Source organism: Artemia sp. Qi Xiang Cuo, chromosome 10 (genome assembly GCF_049724085.1).
Source record: "Artemia sp. Qi Xiang Cuo chromosome 10, ASM4972408v1, whole genome shotgun sequence".
Lineage (NCBI taxonomy): Eukaryota > Metazoa > Arthropoda > Branchiopoda > Anostraca > Artemiidae > Artemia > Artemia sp. Qi Xiang Cuo.
Window position 1 is genome coordinate 30,845,543 of NC_142803.1, and position 19,356 is coordinate 30,864,898.

General features: G+C 36.2%; 1 protein-coding gene across 1 annotated transcript in view; it reads right to left on the reverse strand.

The window, feature by feature from the left end:
* Nucleotides 1-4,957: 4,957 nt before the first annotated feature.
* The window catches only part of LOC148947656 (uncharacterized), a 43,391-nt gene continuing 28,992 nt past the window's right edge, over nucleotides 4,958-19,356 (reverse strand). The window contains exons 3-4 of the mRNA XM_089095353.1: nucleotides 7,883-8,105; nucleotides 4,958-5,108 (exon numbers count right to left, since the gene is read on the reverse strand). Of these exons, the coding sequence (XP_088951479.1) occupies nucleotides 5,053-5,108; nucleotides 7,883-8,090 (264 nt within the window). The 5' untranslated portion in view covers nucleotides 8,091-8,105 and the 3' untranslated portion in view covers nucleotides 4,958-5,052. The remainder of the gene's footprint in view (nucleotides 5,109-7,882; nucleotides 8,106-19,356) is intronic.

Here is a 19,356-nt window from a genome sequence, read left to right on the forward strand (position 1 = left end):
GAAGGGGGGGGGGGAGTGTGAGAAGCCCTCATAGTAAAATAATTTGTGTTTGCTTAAGTTTCAATGTTACTTTTTACTTTCGTTTGGAAAATAATTATTTTTCTAGTTAATCAGGGCTAGAGTGAGGCTGAGGAGTTGTCCACCCTGTATGGTATCCTTTTTAAGAATAGTAGGTGCAAAAAGTCAAACTATTTACAATATGATAAAAAGATGGATGTTTTTCTGGCCAAAAATTATTTTCTCAAGAACTACACCCCCCCCCCAAATATTTTGTAAAATATTTTCATGTCTGTACCTTGCAAAACATTGTGCTCACACATTTGTTCCACGTGGAAAATGACATTGCTATTTATCCGTTTTTCCGTTTCATAAGAAACTTAGTCTTGTCTTAGGCCTTCTCACCTTTTGTTTTTCTCTTTGTCTCACCAAGAATTTTGAAAAATTTCCAGGAAACAACAGATGATTCGATTTATTTAAATCATATTACAATCTCAATATCCTGGATTCAGGTATTACAGCCCTATATTTGTATGAAATAGAATCAGGTTTCTTAGACAAATCCCATTGGCCAATTTTCCGATTTGACCCGACCTGGAGCCATATATAAACTACAAAACTAGCAAATTTAAAAACAATATTGCTGGTTTTAGTATTGAATCTTCGATTATTGGATAAATATTCACGGCTTTTGGTGACCTTAGTATAGTAAGTGTTGCGATAATTGACTATTAAGATTTGGTTTACAAGATTTAGTATTCCCTTTTTTTCCAGGGGGACTTGAAAATCACCTTTGTTCACTAAAAAAAATTACCCCTCCCCCCCCCCCCCCCCCACCCCAACTTCATGTTTAATAAACATTTTGTCTTCCAAGAAAGGGAGAATGGCATATCCCACGGATTTTCTTTAACTTAACATTTTGATTACAATAAGCAAAAAAAAAATTATACCTAATACATCAATCTTGCTCTACAACTTTCTCAAAACTAATAGAAAAAACCGCGGGTTATCCCTGGTAAAGAGCGTTACAAAAACGTCAAATAGGTCAAATAGGTCCTCATTTGCCCTATGGATTTTGGCCTCATGACATAAAATCTGGAACCTAGGATTTTGACACAGAACCTAGTGTTTTGGACCTATGATATAGAACAAAGTTTCTCAGGTGGATTCTAATTGATCAATCATGGTTTGAATCAACTCAATATAGCATATAACCCATGAAATTCGTAAATATCGAAAACAACATTACCTTTTTAGTTTTGGGTCTTCATTTTTCGATTATAGGTAGCGCAATAGTGCTGCCTAAGTAAAAAACGAAGTGGGCACAATGTATTATTTATTCAATTTTTTTCCTTAGGCGCTATATATGGAAGGAGTTGTAATAAAAACTTCGAAAGGTGCTCGTATGATATCAAATTGAAAGTTCTAGTTCCCTTTTTCAAGGTCAAAAGCGAATGGAGGGCAACCAGCCCCCTCCCACGTACCTTTCCCTCCCAAATTCGTCGGATAAAAATTTTAAGATAGTCCTTTGTTCAAACATAGTTGAAAGCATCCATAATTATGGCTCTGGGGATGTCAACCTTCCAGCCTTCGGGCAAGGGTTGTAAGTTGTACAATTTGTCTGTTGTTTATAAATAGTATTTTTTTTATCAGGGATCGGGGGGACATGTTTGACCTTTGGTATCCAAAAAGGCTAAGGGTATTCAGGTTAAGCTTTCAGAAAATGCCAAGATGAATCTTGAACTAAATGAAAACACGGATTTGTCAATGCAGGTTGTCAAAAGGGCTTATCTCAGGAATGGCTTAGAGTATTAAGTTGGAACTTTCAGGAAATGATGAGGGGAATGATCAATTGACCAAATACAATAGGGCCGTTCCTTTACTCATCTTTGTGCTAAGATCTTACATCTTTTGACAAAGAACTCTTAAAAGTGAAATATTAGATCTTATATCTTATAGCGTTCTTATGCAAACGTCTTTTATCATTCTGCTCTGATCAGCAATCTAAGAACAATGATGAGTATGTCATCAAAGTTCTCTCATCATCATTCTATACGGCAGAAATATGGCGTCTTTCACACTTTTTGCTAACATCAGTGAGTTGTAAGATCTTAGAACAAAAATGAGTTAAAAGAACGGAAATCTTTGTAGAAAGACGTGAGATCTTAGATGTAAGATGCAAAAGAACGGATCTAATATGTACACGCAATTACTGAAACGACTGCTACTACTACTGCTACCATTACTACTACTGCTAGTACTACTACCTGTACTAGTACTACTATTACTACTACTACTACTACTACTATAACTACTCTTTCTATTGTGACTGCTATTGAGGCAACTCCGCCTGCAAGGATCCATGCCTTCCGGGGTATTAGGGAGCAGCCTGTCCCAAGCCAAAAAGGAGGAGGGTTGGACGACAGGCCAATCACCTGTTCCCGTAAAAAACGATGATTTTCGCATTGAGAGCGAATTGCCTCGGATCTGATTTGACTTCACAGATGACGACCATGGACCACCCCGGAGACGTTTTCTGACAACGAAGCAATCTTTTCGCCTTGCACTTTAGAACGTCAGGACGATCAATCCAGATACCCAGCCTGGCTGCATTTAGGGTGTAATTAAAATCCTTTGGTCCTATAATGTCGCAATATCAGCTGTATCAGAAGCAAGACTAATAGGCTCTAGCTCAATGCATGTTGATGGATATGAAGTCTTCTTCCTGGAAAGGAGAGGAGGCGTTAAGCTGGGGTTGCCTTAGCTGTGAGCAAAGCAGCTAAGAAATTGATACTCGAATTTATGCTAAAAAATAAGAGGATGCTAAAAGCTCGTTTCGCTAGTTCTCAGTCCAAAATGACAGTTATTTCTGCTTATGCCCCGACGAATGAGGCTGATGATTCTTTGAATGATGCGTTTTGTTCTGATTTAAATGATCTAGTCAACTCAGTACCTGAACATAACATTCTCGTTTTGTGTGGTTGATTTCAATGCTAAAGTTGGTAATGACCGCAGCTATGCCCCTGAAGTGATTGGCAAGCACAGTCTTGGTGTGATAAATGACAACAAAGTGCGATTAATAGACTTTTGCCTTAGCCGTGGTCTAGTTGTTGGAATATCATGGTTCCCTAATCGTAAAATTCACAAATATACATGAACTTCACCTGATGAGACTACAAGGAGCCAAATTGATCACGCTCTTATTAGAAAACGTCACAGACGTTGTCTGGAAGATGTACGTACTTTTCGTAGGGCCGATTCATACTCGGACTACCAACTAGTGATAGCTAGTTTTAAACTAAAATTAAAGGCTATTACCAAGCGCAAAGAGACTATGAAAGTGTTTGACATTCTGAAGCTCCGGGATAGACAAGTGAGGCAAGCACATTGTGTTGCCCTTTCTAACAACTTTGCAAACCTAACATCCGATGAAACCGGTGTCCCAGTGGGTCAGAAGTGGAATTTAATTGTGAAGTGTTTAAGGGGAGCCGCTGAAGAGTCGGTTGGATACGCAAAAAAGAAAAGTGAACTGTTGATCAGCAATGGCTCGTGGAACCTCATGCAAGAGAGAACAGATATAAAGATCCAGCTAGACACCTGTGATAGTAACTTCACCCCTCACCACAAAGACCCACTTAAGGCCAAATATAAACAAATCCACAAGGCTGTAAAACGGTCCACAAGGAATGACAGACGTTGCTTTTTGGAGACAAAAGCAGCCGAAGCTGAGGCGGCTGCCAGCAAAGGCGACAGTAGAACGGTACATCGAATAACCAAAGAGATCACTGGTGACTGGCGAAGCAGGCATGCGCTGTTCAAATTAAGACTGACAAACTGCTTTCGAGGAAAGAAAATATTGATAGCAGGTGGAGAGAATACATCAATGAAGTACTTAATTTTCCTCCCCCTTTAAATCCCATGGAGTCTCCACCAGGTGTTCCACTCTTCGATCTTGGAATCAACGTTGAACCTAATAGCCTACTGGAAGTGAAAACCGTACTATACAACCTGAAAAATGGCAAAGCTACAGGAATTGATGGCGTACAACCTGAATTATTGAAATATGGCGCCTCGGCCATGACGAAGCCTCTCTACGAAATTTTGGATCAGATTAGGGAAACCGAGAGTGTCCCAACTGATTAGAAGAAAGGAGCCAGCCTGCACGCTGTGTGCATGCAGGTTGTCAAAAGGGGTTATCAACAAAACCCTTGGAGTAGCTCAAAGCAATAAGTTCCAACTTATTGCTTCAACCTTGTCGTACACCAAAATTGATCTGGAACCATCCCGTCAGGTCTCCATCGTCGGTTCGAACGGCGGCTAGCTGGTAATTGTATAAAGCAAAATAAGGCTAATAATCTTGTCTGTGAGTTCTTAATATGGTAGTATTCTGCATAGTGATTCCCTATGTACTGAATCGAACGCCTTTAAGAAATCAATTAACGCTATGAATATTTCAGTTTGCCACTCGTAAACTGAAAAAGTAAACAAATGGTAGTATTTGCAAGCTGCTACTACTTCTTTTACTGCTATTACTACTACTACTACTACTACTACTACTACTACTACTACTACTACTACTACTACTACTACAACTACTACTACTACTACTACTACTACTACTGTTGCTACTACTACTACTACTACTGCTACTACAAGTACTACTGTTCCTACTGCTACTACTACTGCTAATGCTGAGGGTAAGTATCTTAGGGAATATTGAGAGGATGTTTAACTAAACCCAAACAAACTACATGCATGCAGGTTGTAAAAAATTACGCTTCAACAATGTCCCAGAAACTGCTTAGGATATTGCAGTGGAACTTTCATGGCGTGCTGAGGAAGATGTTGAAAAAAAAACCAAACATAAACTTTTTACAAATCATAAACTTTTTAACTTGACAAGTTTTTAAGGATATTTTCCTGTCCTTTTTTGACTGTCTTTTAATAAACAAAGAAATGGAAGAATAATTTAATGTAAACAGTAAAAAGCAAAAACCAAATCAAAAATAGTATAATAAATTAAATAAATAGCTGACTGTGTTTAATCTGCACATTCTAACCCGACGCATACGATGAAGATCCACCACCAGCAGCGATAATGTCTGGAAAACCTAAAACAGGAACGAGGTTTGCATTGCATGAAAGTAAAATAAAAATCTGTTACATATATATATATATATATATATATATATATATATATATATATATATATATATATATATATATATATATATATATATATATATATATATATATATATATATATATATATATATATATATATATATATATATATATATATATATATATATATATATATATATATATATATATATATATATATATATATATATATATATATATATATATATATATATATATATAAACCTATTCATTAAACAAAAGACGAGCAGAAATGAACTCAAATAACGATTCAAGCGTAAAACAATATATGTTTTAATTTGGTAGATATTGGTAGATATTTTAAATATCTACCAATAGAGAAGTGAAACCCAAAACGAACAGAAATTACCCCAAACAAAAATAGGGATAATACCTCTTATGCCTTTTAAAAATCAAAACGTCATTTGTGCTTAACTGGTGTCATTTTTTATTTCGAACTGTGAGTTAATTTATTATAGCATCAACGAAAAAGAAAGAAAATCACCAAAATTACTGAAAAGAACTAATGAGACGTAGATTGACAATTGATATTCGTTCCTGGAAGTCTAAGCAACATTGAGTTTATTAATGTTATAAAAAAGAAGACGTTTAAGATTTTCTTTGTTTTTGTTTTTTTAATTAAGTTTAAAAAGTTCTAAAATCTTATTTCTGGTTGTTTTTAATTCACTTCTATTGGTTCTTTTTTATTAGTTAACAAAAGGTATATTTATAAAACTTTTTTTTAATTTTTCTCCTATAAATAAAAATTTTGGCTTGCTCCTTATATTACGGAAAAAATATTGCCTCAAATTTTGAAAACAGTTGTACAATAGAACTTCAGACGGGTAAGTTGGAATATCATTCAAAGATATGGATTGAAAATCTGCATAATATTTGCGATTCTATAGAACTGACACCATTATGACGCTCATCATGTTACAATCTTGAGCATGGAATAATATTAATCGACCATCCCTTAAAATGTTCAACCCAACACACCCTGTAAGTTTCAACTTGATTGTCTGAGCCACTCGTGAGATTTCGCAGATTTCCTTTTGCCCAACTTGGATGAAATTAGTGCATCTTGATTTTGTTCAAGACCACCCTTAAAATGCCTCAAAATTTCAACTTAATACCATAGCCGTTTCTGAAATATGGCACACACGCTCTTTTGACAGCCTGTATGCAAAAAGTTTCTTATGATTTTGTTCTACATCCCCCTCACCGAGCCCTGAAAAGTTCAACTTAATACCCATAGCCCTTTTGACAAACCCAATTTGCCCCCCCCCCTATCCCAGCTGAAATTTAGTATCTACAAAACAATTTTTTCAAAACTAAGATAATCTTGCATAATTCAAGCATCCAGGATAACAAGTTAGTTTTATTTAATATATAATTTTTCATTTTCACTGTCTTTTTCACTTGATTCGGTAAAATTGGCTCCAAATTTGCCCTTCCCAGTATTTTGAAATTGCACAAATAATGTCATCCCTAGAGGCATAGTTATTTGACGTTTAGACCAATCTGAACAAAACTGGATTATTGAGATTTTTATTTTATATCTTTAGGGGAAGGGCAGCTAAAAAGGGCATGGAACGGGGCTAGCTACCCTCCAGTCACTTTTCATTCTTCAAACTCTTGACTCCCAGTTAGTAATCCCGCTGTTAAGTTTTTTTCAACAGCCCCTTCTGTATGAAGTGGTTGTTTAGAAAATAAAAGTAAATAAAAAATGACGCATTGAACGCTAATGGCTCCTTGCTACAGGCAACCAGTTACGTAAACGGGAGAGGCTGAAGCTCAGCCCCTATCCCCGAGAAGGTTCTAGATTGTTTAAGTGTCATTTGTTTGTATTTTCTTATCCCCCCCAAAAAAATTCCTAGTGTACCCTAGACTCTTTGCATAATTTCTATGAAGAGTAACAACTAAGGCTACACTTAAGGTACAAATAACTCACAACTATTTCAGAAGATAACCTGAAAAGCCCTTTTTCGATTTTTGCTTTCAAGATTTTTGCGCCGAAGTAGATGATTAAAACACAATGGTTCTTGAATTCCACGCACACGCAAGTAGATGATTAAAACACAATGGTTCTTGAATTCCACGCACACGCAAGTAGATGATTAAAACACAATGGTTCTTGAATTCCACGCACACGCAAAACTTCGAAACGTTAGTTTTAATGACACAAATTGCAAAATATTTTTGTGACAGAATATAATTTTGTTTTCCCTTTTTTTTTTAGAAATTTAGACTAAATTCAAAGAAAATGCACCCAATGCATTCTCAGTATCTAAATACATAAAAAAAACACACAAAGTAGTGGAATTGTTTTCTACCAAAAGAGGATTGGCATGGCAGCGTTAAAGCCACGAATGTGTTTTTCTTTCATAAATTTTATCAGTGGGCCTATAAAGCCAAATGATCTTCCGATACGGTCTATCGCAAAGCTTACCTTGATTTTGTCAAAATTGATCTGTTTCTATGTATTATATCATCTTTGTTTCAAAGACCAGCTACAAATATTGAATATATGCTTTAGTCATTTTAGATTTGGACCTATTTGTATTTATGTTTAAAAATAATCTGTTTAGCTTTATACTTAATTATGTTTTACTATTCATATTTTGATAGTCTCTAATATCTTCCTTTCCATCCCTTCTTTCTAGACAGCAAAATTACGACCCTCGCAAATTTTTTCTGTTTACCATGATATTTGTCTCACCTGCTACACCCACAAGAGCTAAATTCATCCCAAATCCAATTGGAAAATTGCAGAACTGCTTATATCCACAGAAGTTTAATATGTTGTTTGCAATAAGTCTTCTTGATGGAAATTGACCACCAGCTCTTCGGCCAAAGCGGCCAACAACAGGCCGGCCATCTCGGCTCCTCTTACGCCTTGCAGCATATCGACATTCAGTTAGGGCCATTTGAGCAACATCACCCTATGAAGAAAAGTGTGGTTTTATTTGGCCCATACTTATACTTTTTGTTTTCTTTCTTAAGTGGAGAATTAAAGGACGATGAAGCGTCACCACTGAATGGCTCTTGATATTCTTACCGATCTAAACCAGTTGCTACTTGATCGTTGTATTTTAAATATATGAAAACGCACCAAAGATATTATTTCAAGGTTTTAACTTCAACTCTTGACAACTTGTTATAAACAAGAGTTTTATAACGACTTGTTACTCGTATTCAAGAACATTGGAAATATTTTATTCGATTATCAGTTGGCACAGTTACGAATTATGAAGGACAGAAGAATAGTCTTATTGAGTAATACAAATTCTGTGAGTGAAGTTTTTATGTTAATATCTGACTATATTCCTCGAAACAACTAAGTTGAATGGATAAGTTCTCACTCAAGATGTAGAATTCCATAAAGTGATTGTCATGTAGCGTAGAAACTCTTTTTTATTCTGATTATGTGTGCTCAGCAATCATAAGTGAGCAAACAAAAAAAAACAACATTAAAATCTCATTTTAATATATTCGCTTCAACTTATTTTAAAGTTTCTTTATCAGTTTATTTTGAAGCAAACCTGTTCTAAGATCCGTAGGGTATGGGGGCTTTCCAGAGTGCAATCACAATTAATCATGGTTATTTTTCAACCGGCATCTGCTCAGCGCTGAAAACTTTAAAGAACTAGGTCTCATCTATTAATCTATTTAGGAATGCTCTGCAGGAGCATCTAGCGGCGGTCAAGTCAATTACTGCCGAGAAGACTGTAAATGACCCTTATTACCTTTGGAAGTTTCGTATTCTTTCTGAGAAGCAGAACAATGAGGGTTCCGGTAGCATCCCAGAGTCTGAGTGGGTTACCCTTTTCAGAAGTCAGTTTGTAAAATCCAACAGCAGTGTAGAAATTTCTTTCGATAGTGAGATGGCTTCGTTGCTTAATTCTATTCAAAAACCGCATTCTATTGTGACAACACCATCTGCTATTAAGGAGGCTATGTTGAAGCTTAGAAAGAAGAAATTCTCAGCTGGCACCGACAGTATTTGTGCTGAGCATTTTATTGCCGCAAGTGACCTCCTCTATAACCGCCTTGCACTACTTTTTCAAATGGTTTTTAACGTCGGTGTCGTTCCTGGCAGTTTATGCATTGGAGTGATTAACCCAATTCTGAAAAAGAGTAAATCAAAATCATCATGTTCATCATATAGGCCAGTGGCCTTGTCAAGCGTTTTCGTAAAGATATTTGAGCTTCTGGTAGTTGACCACTTAAAAGAAAAGTGTATTATGCCACCATTCCAGTTTGGGTTCCAGTCGGGTTTATGTTGCTTCCATGCTCTTAGAAGTCTCTGTAATATACTCAGAGACACAGAAGCATCTGGGAGCACTCTGGTTCTCGGGGCCTACGATGTTATGAATGCCTTTGGTTCCCTTATACACTCGCAGGCCATGTTGGAGTTATATAGCTGTGGTATGAGTCTTGAGGTAATTTTCCCATTATATTGCATGTATAGGCATCTAAAAGTTCGTTTGAAGTTGGGAAATGTACTTTCGGAAAGTGCGCTAGCTGTATTCACCGGAATAAAGCAAGGAGCCATCAAATCCCCGATTATCTACAATAGCGCGTCTCTTCCTGCACAGATTGGCCTACCTACTTGTTGCATTTCAAAAGGGATGGATACATCAGTGCTTTGTTATGAGGACAATTTGTTAAATCTGCGCGGGATAATAGCTAGTCTTGAACGGAGTTTTGATAACCTATTTGATAGATATCAACAAAATAGGACTAATTATGAATGCTACGAAGTCCCAAGTCCTCAATTTTAATTTACACGGGAGTTATGTGCCTGATAGTTTGTATCTACGTGAAAGTGAGGTGGCACCCACCACTGTACTTACATATTTAGGTCTCCCGATTGGGTCTTCGATTAAAAAGACACGGAAGGTTTTGCTTCGGAATGCTGAACGCAAACTTAGAATTACATGTGCTAGTGTTGTTCAATCACAGCTTAATCTGGAACGAAAAGCCCTTTCGCGAATCTATAATAGTGTGGCTCTCCTGCACATTTTATATTTCACCCCATTTCGGGACCTTTTTACTAAGTCTGATAGGCGAGTGTTGTGAAAGTGCTATTTTAAGTATGTAAAGTTTTTGCTTCAAGCCTCTCGGTGGTTCAAGATAAGGTACATCGTTAACCGTTTCATTGTGGTAAAACTGGTTCAGGCCGGGGATGAGCAGTTTCAGAAACTAAGTAACCAGTCCTCTTCTCACCCGTGGAATAGCACACTATTTTAGATTTGGAATTATTAATAATTTGTGTATATCTTTACGACATGTTTGTTTTGTTTTCCTTTCTTTTATTGTGCTCCGCCGTTTTATTATTTTTTTTTTGTTATAGATCGGTAATAAAGATCATTCATTCATTAAATCGGATCTTCCACGTTTATAAAATAATTAAAAAGTTTCTGATTTTAGTCGAGAATATAATTAAAAGATCTAAAGCCGAACTGGCCAGCCATAACAAAAACAAAGAAATGAATATAAAGATGGCAAACGGGTCTATGACCAGTAAATGAAAACGAAGAGAAAAAAAAATTTAATCACAATTTTTCGCCCGTATACAACAATCCGTCTTCAGCGTAGAGCAAAAAAAAGACTAGGAACTAAAACTAAAAAATATAACTAAAAAATTTGTATACCTAAAATAGACTAACCTGAAATATATAATATACAATTGGCAGCTACCTTCATGAAACCACAAAAGGAACTGGATTAAAAATTTAAAATAACATATGAACTAGATTATATTATTGTGACATAATTCTTTGAGAGGCTTTTGATGCTGCCAGTCGTTTAGGTTTGTTACTTGAGCTAACCTATTAGACATTTTACAAGACTTTGTTTTTGAATATGGGTTCATTTTCTAATATAATATCGTAAATAGGATCAATATTTATATTACCAAAATACAATTAAAATGGGTGGGACATAGATAAGTTGATCGAAGTTTGTGTTTTATATTAGTTTCAGCTACTGTCTTTATATTAGTTTAAAGACAGTAGAATTTGTGTTTTATATTAGTTTCAGCTACTGTCTTTATCTACATAAGAAAAAAGTTTGAATTTAAACATTAAGTTTTGCTCGGTTTTACTTCTCTTATCAGAGGCAACGCTATAGCGTTGCCTATAGTAAAGGCCATACGGCTCCAATGTTTTATTATTATTATTTTTTTTTCCCAGAGACACTTCCTATGGAAGGGGTTGTCGTAGAAACTTCAAAGGTGGTTCATTTGATTGGAAATCGAGAGTTCTAGTGCCCTTTTTCAGGGTCAAAAGTGATTGGATGGCAAATATCCCCCCCACGCCCATCATTCCCCCCATCACATCCAATCAACATTTTGAGATAGCCAATTTGTTCAGCGTAGTTGATTTCCACATAGAAATTATGTTTTTGAGGAGGACACTCCCCCACAGCCTTCAGGGCAAGGGTTGTAAGTTATGCCCTGGGGACATATAAGGTTCTTATAGAAAGCGTTGACGTAGACAGTTCAAAAAGGGCTCATTCAATTGGAAATTCAAAGGCCTAGTGCCCTTTTTAATAGTCGAAAGTGATTGGAGGGCAGCCAACCCCCCTATCACGTCCACCTTTTCCACAAACTACCCCAATCAAAATTTTGATATAGCCATTTTATTCAACGTAGTTTTAAGTTCTGGAAATTAGGTCTTTGAGGATGACAACCCCCCCCCCAGTCCGCAGGAAAACGGTTGAAAGTTATGCCCTGGGGGCATAAAAGGTGTTGTATAGACAGCGTTGTCGTGGAAACTTCAGAAAAGGCTCATTCGATTGGAAATTTAAATGGCTAGTTCCCGTTTTGATAGTCGAAAGGGATTCTAAGGCAACTGATACCCCTTCCAAGCCCACCATTTCCCCAAACACATCCAATCAAAATGTTGATATAGCCATTTTGTTCAACGTTTGAAAGTTCTGGAAATTATACGTTTGACCAGGACACGCACCCCACAGTCTTCAGGGGCAAGGGTTATAATTTATGCCTTGGGGGCATATATGGTTCTTATGGAAGGAATGCTCGTATAAACTTCAGAAGGGGGCCATTTGATTTGAAATTGAAAGTTCTAATTCACTTTTTAAGCGTCAAAAGTTATTGACGGGTAACCATCTCCCCCGACCCAAACCCACTTTTCCCAAATGCATCCGACAGAAAATTTTAGATAGCTATTTTGTTAAAAATAGTTGAAAGATCATATAACAAAAACTTTGGTGTCGACACAACCCCCCAGGGCCCGGGGGAAGGCGTTGTAAGTTATACCCTGGGGGCATATATGGTTTTTATGGAAAGGATGCTCGTATTAACTTCAAAGAGGACTCATTTGATTGGAAATTTAAAGTTCTAGTTTAGTTTTTAAGAGTCAAAAAAGATTGGAGGGCACCTATCCCCCCCCCTCCACACCCTTTTTCCTCAAACCCGTCTGATAAGAACTTTGAAATAGCTTTTTTTTAAATAGTTCAAAGACCATATAACGAAAACTCCGGAGTCAACACAGCCCCCCAGGGCCCGAGGGCAGGTGTTGTAAGTTATGCCCTGGGGGAATATATGGGGGAATATAGGGAATATATGGTTCTTATTGAAGGGTTGCTCTTAAAAACTTCAGAGATGGCTCATTTGATTGGAAATTGAAAGTTTCAGTTCAGTTTTTTAGTCTAAAGAGGTTGGAGGGCAACTGGCCCCCCCACGCACCTTTCTCCTTATATGCATCCAATAGAAATTTTGAGACAGCCATTAAGTTAATTTTTTTTCAAAAGTCAGATAAAAAAAACTCAGGTGTCGTCACAACCCAGCAGGGTCCGGGGGCAGGCGTTGTAAGTTATGCCCTGGAGCATATATGGTTCGTATGAAAGGGGTGCTCGTATAAACTTCCGAGAGGCCTCATTTGATTGGAAATTGAAAGTTGGAGCTCACGTTTTAATAGTCAAAAGAGATCCGAGGGCAGCTACCCCCCTCCCCCTACACCTTCTTTTTCCAAACCCATCTGATGAAAATTTTGAGATAGACATATTGTTAAAAATAGTTCAAAGGTCAGATAAGAAAACATCCGGTGTCAATACAACCCCCCAGGGCCCCGGGGAAAGCATTCTAAGTTATGCCCTAGGGGCATGTATGGTTCTTATGAAAGGGACGCTCATATAAGCTTCATAGAGAGCTCATTTGATTGGAAATCGAAAGTTCTAGTTCACTTTTTAAGAGTCAAGAGAGTTAAGGGCAACAAGCCCCCCCCCCACGCTCTTTTTTGCCAAAACCCATCATCTACATATTTTAAACAGTTTTTTTGAAATTTTTCAAAAATTAGGTAACAAAAACTCCCCCCAGGGCCCGGGAGATAGGCGTTGTAATTGTTGTCCTGGGGGCGTACACGGTTCCTATGAAAGGGATGCTCGTATAAACTTCAGAGGGGGCTCATTTGATTAAAAATTGAAAGTTCTAGTTCAATTTTTAAGAATCAAAAGATATCCGAGGGTAACTAGCCCCCCCCCCCACACAACGTTTTTCCCAAAGCCTATCCGATAAGTTTTTATAATAACCATTTCATTAAAAATAGTTCAATGGTCAGATAAGAAAATTTCCTGTGTCGACGGAACCCGCCAGGGCCCGGAGGCAGGCGTTATGAGTAATGCTATAGGGGCATATATAGTTCTTATTGAATGGACTCTCGTATAAACTTCGGAGAGGGATCATTTGATTGGAAGTTGAAAGTTCTTGTTCACTTTTTAAGGGTCAAAAGAGATCGGACGCCCTAAATTCACGCCCTAAATGCATAAGATAAAAATTTTGAAATAGAAATTTTGTTAAAAATAGTTCAAAGTTCTGATAACAAAAAACTCCCGTGTCGACATAGCCCGGCAGGGCCCGGGGGTAGGTGTCGTAAGTTATGCCCCCAGGGGGCATATATGGTTGTTATGGAAGGGATGCTTATATAAACTTCCTAGAGGGCTCATTTGATTGGAAATTGAAAGTTTTAATTCACTTTTTAAGAGTCTATTGTGATTGGACAGCATCTAGCCTCCCCCTACACTTCCTTAGTTTTTTCCCAGAGGCACTTCATATAGAAAAGGTCGTCGTATAAACTTCAAAGGGGGCTCATTCATTTGAAAATTGAGAGTTCTAGTGCCCTTTTTAAGAGTCAAAAGTGTTCGGAGGGCAACTGGTCCCCCAAGCCCTTTATCCCAAAATACATCTGCTAAAAAATTTGAGGTAGCCATTTTGTTAAAAATACTTCGAAGACCATATAACAGAAACTCCTTTAGGTATGGGTATTTCGTTAAAAATAGTTCAAAGGTCAGATAAGAAAAACTCCTGTATCGACATACCCCCCCCCCAGGGCACGGGACAGGCGTTGTAAGTATTGCTCTGGGGGCATATATGGTTCTTGTGGAGGTTATGCTCGTATAAACTTCGGAGAGCTCATATGATTGGAAATTGAAAGTTCTCGTTCACTTTCTAGGAGTCAAAAGAGATCGGAGGGCAACTGGCCTCATCTCCATGCCCTATTTTCCTCAAACCCATCCGATAAAAACTTTGAGAGAGCCATTTTTCAAAATAGTTCAAAGGTTAGATAACAAAATTCCGGTGTCGACACGTCCCCCCAGGGCCCGGGGGACAGGCATTGTAAGCTATGTCCTAGGGCTTTAAGTGATTCTTATGAAAGGGTTGCTCGTATAAACTTAAGAGACGGTTCATTTGAATGTAAATTAAAAGTTGTAGTTCAATTTCTCAGAGTGAAAAAAGATCGGAGTGCAACTAGCCCCTCCCACTCTCCACGCCTTTGGGTGTATCGGATGGATAAACCCATCCGATAAACATTTGAGGTGACTATTTTGTTAAAAATAGTTCAACCATCAGATATTAAAACTCCAGGGTCGACACTATCCCCCAGGGCCCAGAGACTGGCGTTGTAAGTTATACTCTGGGGATATATATGGTTCTTATAGAAGGGATACTCGTATAAACTTCAGAGATGGCTCATTTTTGAAAATAGAAAGTTCTAGTTCACTTTCAAAGGGTCAAAAGAGACCGAAGCTTAATTAGTCCCCCCACGCCCTTTTTCCCCAAACCCATCCGATAAAAATGTTGAGATAGCAATTTTGTTAAAAATTTTGTTCAAACATCAGATAATAAGAACTCCGAGGTTGACATAAACCCATTTTACACTTTGATAGTTATTTTGATATCAGTTTTGATACTTTGAAGAATATTTTATTTTTTTGAAAGTTTGATTTTGAAATAAGGTATTTTTAAAAACTTGAAACTTTTTGCAATCGAAAATACACAGAAATTAATTAAAAAAAAACTTTAAGAAAAATAAGTTTTTTAAAGAAAACTAAAGGTAATTTTAAATTTAAACTCAGCTTAAGTTTAATTTTAAAATAAATACCTTTGAAAATTCAAACTTAAAACGACCAGAAATTACTATTAAAGAATAAATGAAACCCAAAACGAAAAGAAGTTAAATAACCAATCATAGCAAAAATATACAACAAGTAATAATATAAATGAATAAATAGATCTTAAAGCGAGTAATGCTTAGATTGAATATGAAAATCAAGCTTAAAACGAATTTTTTTTTTCCTATTTTGAGTATAATGAAACTTAAAACGAACATAAATTGAATAAACAATCAATGCAAACAAACATACAATAGATATTAATGTAAATTAATATATAAATCTTAAAACGAGTGAAACGTAAATTGAATATGCAAGTCAAGCTTGAAACGAACAAAAATCACTATAAACAAGAGTTTGTGGTACGACCACCTTCTCTCACTGTAAAAGTCTAAAACCTACTGCGTCATTGGCGCTTTACTGAAAACTATATGCGTCTTGATCAGTCTTGGAAAGTATAAACAACATCAAATTGAATATTTGATGTATAATGATATTAATTGTTGAAAGATCCATCAGTTCAAGAATTTATTTCACTGCAATTGTATTTTTGTTTTCAATGCTGTAAGAACTGGAAAAGAAAATATTTGTAATATAATTCGTTTTCAGTTAAGCGCATATAATTCGTTTTCAGTTAATGACGCAGTAGGCTTCATATTTTTATTTACAGTTAGGAAAGGAGGCAGTATCCAAAAACTTGTTTGTAGTGTAACTATATTCGTCTTTAACAACTTTAAAAAGAGCTTATAAATTAAACTGTATATTTGATGCATAATGACGTTAATTGCTGAAAGCTCATCCGTTCAAAATTTTACTATAATTTTAATGTTTATTTTCAATATTAAGTACAAAAGAAAACATTTGTTATAAAATTGGTTTTCAGTAAAGCGCCAATGACGCAATAGGTTTTAGACTTTTACAGTGAGAGAAGGAGGCCATACCCAAACTCTTGTTTGTAGTGATTTTTGTTCGTTTAAAGATTGATTTGCATATTCAATTTAAGTTTCACTCGTTTTAAGATTAATTTAATAGTTTACATTATTATCTATTGCATGGTTGTTTGCATTGATTGTTTATTTAATTTATGTTCGGTTTAAGTTTCATTTATACTTAAAATAGGAAAATATTTTTTGTCGTTTTATCCTTGATTTTAATTTTCAATCTAAGCATTACTCTCTTTAAGATCTATTTAATCATTTATATTATTGCTTGTTGTATGTTTTTACTATGATTGTTTATTTAATTTCTGTTCGTTTTGGGTTTCATTTATTCTTTAATAGAAATTTCGGGTCGTTTTGAGTTTGAATTTTAAAAGGTATTTGTGTCTGCTGAGCTTAAGTTTAAAATGGCCTTTACTTTTCTTTGAAAAACTGATTTTTTGGAAAGTTTTTTTTAATTGATGCACAACAAAAAGTGACGAAAAGATTTATGTCCGCCTTAGGTGACTAAACTCAATATAATGATAGTTTTTGCCAAAAAAGGTGCACCACCAAATATTTACGCCCTACCCCTTTATAAATTACCAACAAAGTACATGTAATATATCTAATCCGGAGGGGTACATTATCACCGTTAAATTCGAGAAGGTGCAGAAAGAAAATTCAATTATTTATGCCGTATCATGCTTCAATTACGTATTCCTTATGCAGCACAATGTTAACTCAATTAGTGTATGGCATAAGAATATTACCAAAAAGCACCGCTTGTAGGGAAGGGCCGCATAGTTTGTCCCTTATTAGTAAAACTGTGTTTGATTTTTCTTAACCTCAAGAGCAAACAGAAAAGTCATTATGTTAATGATGCCAACAAGAAAAAAAAAAATCAGTTTCTTATACGTTGGCTCTGGATCTGCTCCTGATAGTTTCATAAGCCTTCCTAAACTACTTTTCAAAGTGGGAAGATACTGGTAAATATTTCAAACCTTATAGTAGCTCACCAGCTGAGAGAAAAATTGAAAATTTGACCCAACATTCAAAGCTCTTTCCAAATACGATAGTTCCGTTTTCATAAGCTATTTAAGGTTATTTTCCAGTATAATAATTCCTGCCGTTGCAAACTCACTATAAGTTTTTTTTGCGACAGAAATATGTTCTGAGTGCCTAAAATTTTTAATTTAGTACATCTCCCGCTTTTTCTTGTTCAAATTCTTTTACTGTTTTTTTACTTAAATTTAAATGTTTTTTTTTTGTTAAATTTAAAACTACAGTCTACTTGGTGTTATAATTTTAGACCAATTGTAGAAAAAAGTTCTTTGGAGAGGACCTGAAATTTTTCTTAAAATAAAACAAAAACTCACCGGTTAGACTGAAATTATACCAGAGTATTGACGCTTATAAGGAGCAATAGAAACACAATCGAGACTTTGCCTCCTGCCCTCTAGAATTTTGAGAAAAAAATTTGTGTCTCATATATTTAAATCAAATACAACGAGAATGTATATATATATATATATATATATATATATATATATATATATATATATATATATATATATATATATATATATATATATATATATATATATATATATATATATATATATATATATATTGATCGTTTGATAGTAAAAAGTATCCAGATCAGTTTCTTAGTGACTCAATCAGAGCTGGCTATGAAAAGCTGCCTGCTGAACAGTTTAAATTTATGCCCAAATGCTGCTACTCCTGCCACTGTGTTGGGCATATCACAGGTGATTGTTCTCAATCTCCCCGTTGTGGCCGCTGTGGTGACGAAGAACATACCTCAAGTAAGGATCTTCCTTGAAATAGCGGTGTGTTCTGTGTCTTGTGCAACAAGGAAGGCCACGTTTGCTATAGCATGAGATTTCCAGCCAAGGACTTGCCATCAAAATGGACGCCACACCCAGCAATGTCTCGTATAGTGTTGCATCGTGGAATCTGAATGGTAATTTTCTGAATCGTTCTGTGTTCTTAGAAGAACTAATGCCTGAATATGAGCTGGTTTGTGTTCAAGAAATTTTGCGACTTCTCTTAGTCTGAACTAATTAGATATATCCCCAAGTCATACAGTGTTCTCTTTCACGATCTATGGAGTCGAAGGCTTTCTCTAAATCCACAAAGATCATATAAATCTTTGAACACCACTCCCTGCTTTCTTCAGTAAGAAGTCTAAGCGTGAATATAAGGCCCGCACATGAGCGGTTTGGCCGGAATCCATACTGTTTGTCTCAGAGGTGATGATCAAGTCTTGTTCGGATTTTCTGAACTAATTAGATATATCCCCAAATCATACAGTGTTCTCATTCACGATCTACGGAGTCGAGGGCTTCCTTGAAGTCCACAAAGATCATATAAATCTTCGAACGTCACTCCCTGCTTTCTTCAGTAAGAAGTCTAAGCGTAAATATAAGGTCCGCACATGAGCGATTTGACCGGATTCCATACTATTCGTCTCGGAGGTAATGATCTAGTTGTGTTCGGATTCTCTATATGATAATATGTGAGAGGATCTTCCCAGGTATTGACAATAAACTTATACCCCACCGGTTGCCCGGCTTGGTAGCGTCTCCTTTTGTGAATATCCTGATGAGTGTGCTGCGTTTCCAGTTTGATGGTACTTTGGCCATTGTCCAAATCCGAGTAAAGAGTAAAGACCAAAGGGAGACACATGAGGATATTGATGCCTTTATCGTCTCTGCAGATATGCAGTCCAGTCCCCGACATTTTCAATTTTTCAGTTTCTTTGCTGCTTCTAGTATCTCATTGGCATTTAGGAAGAAGATGGGAATCTCTGGAATGTCAGGTGGTTCTTTTGGGG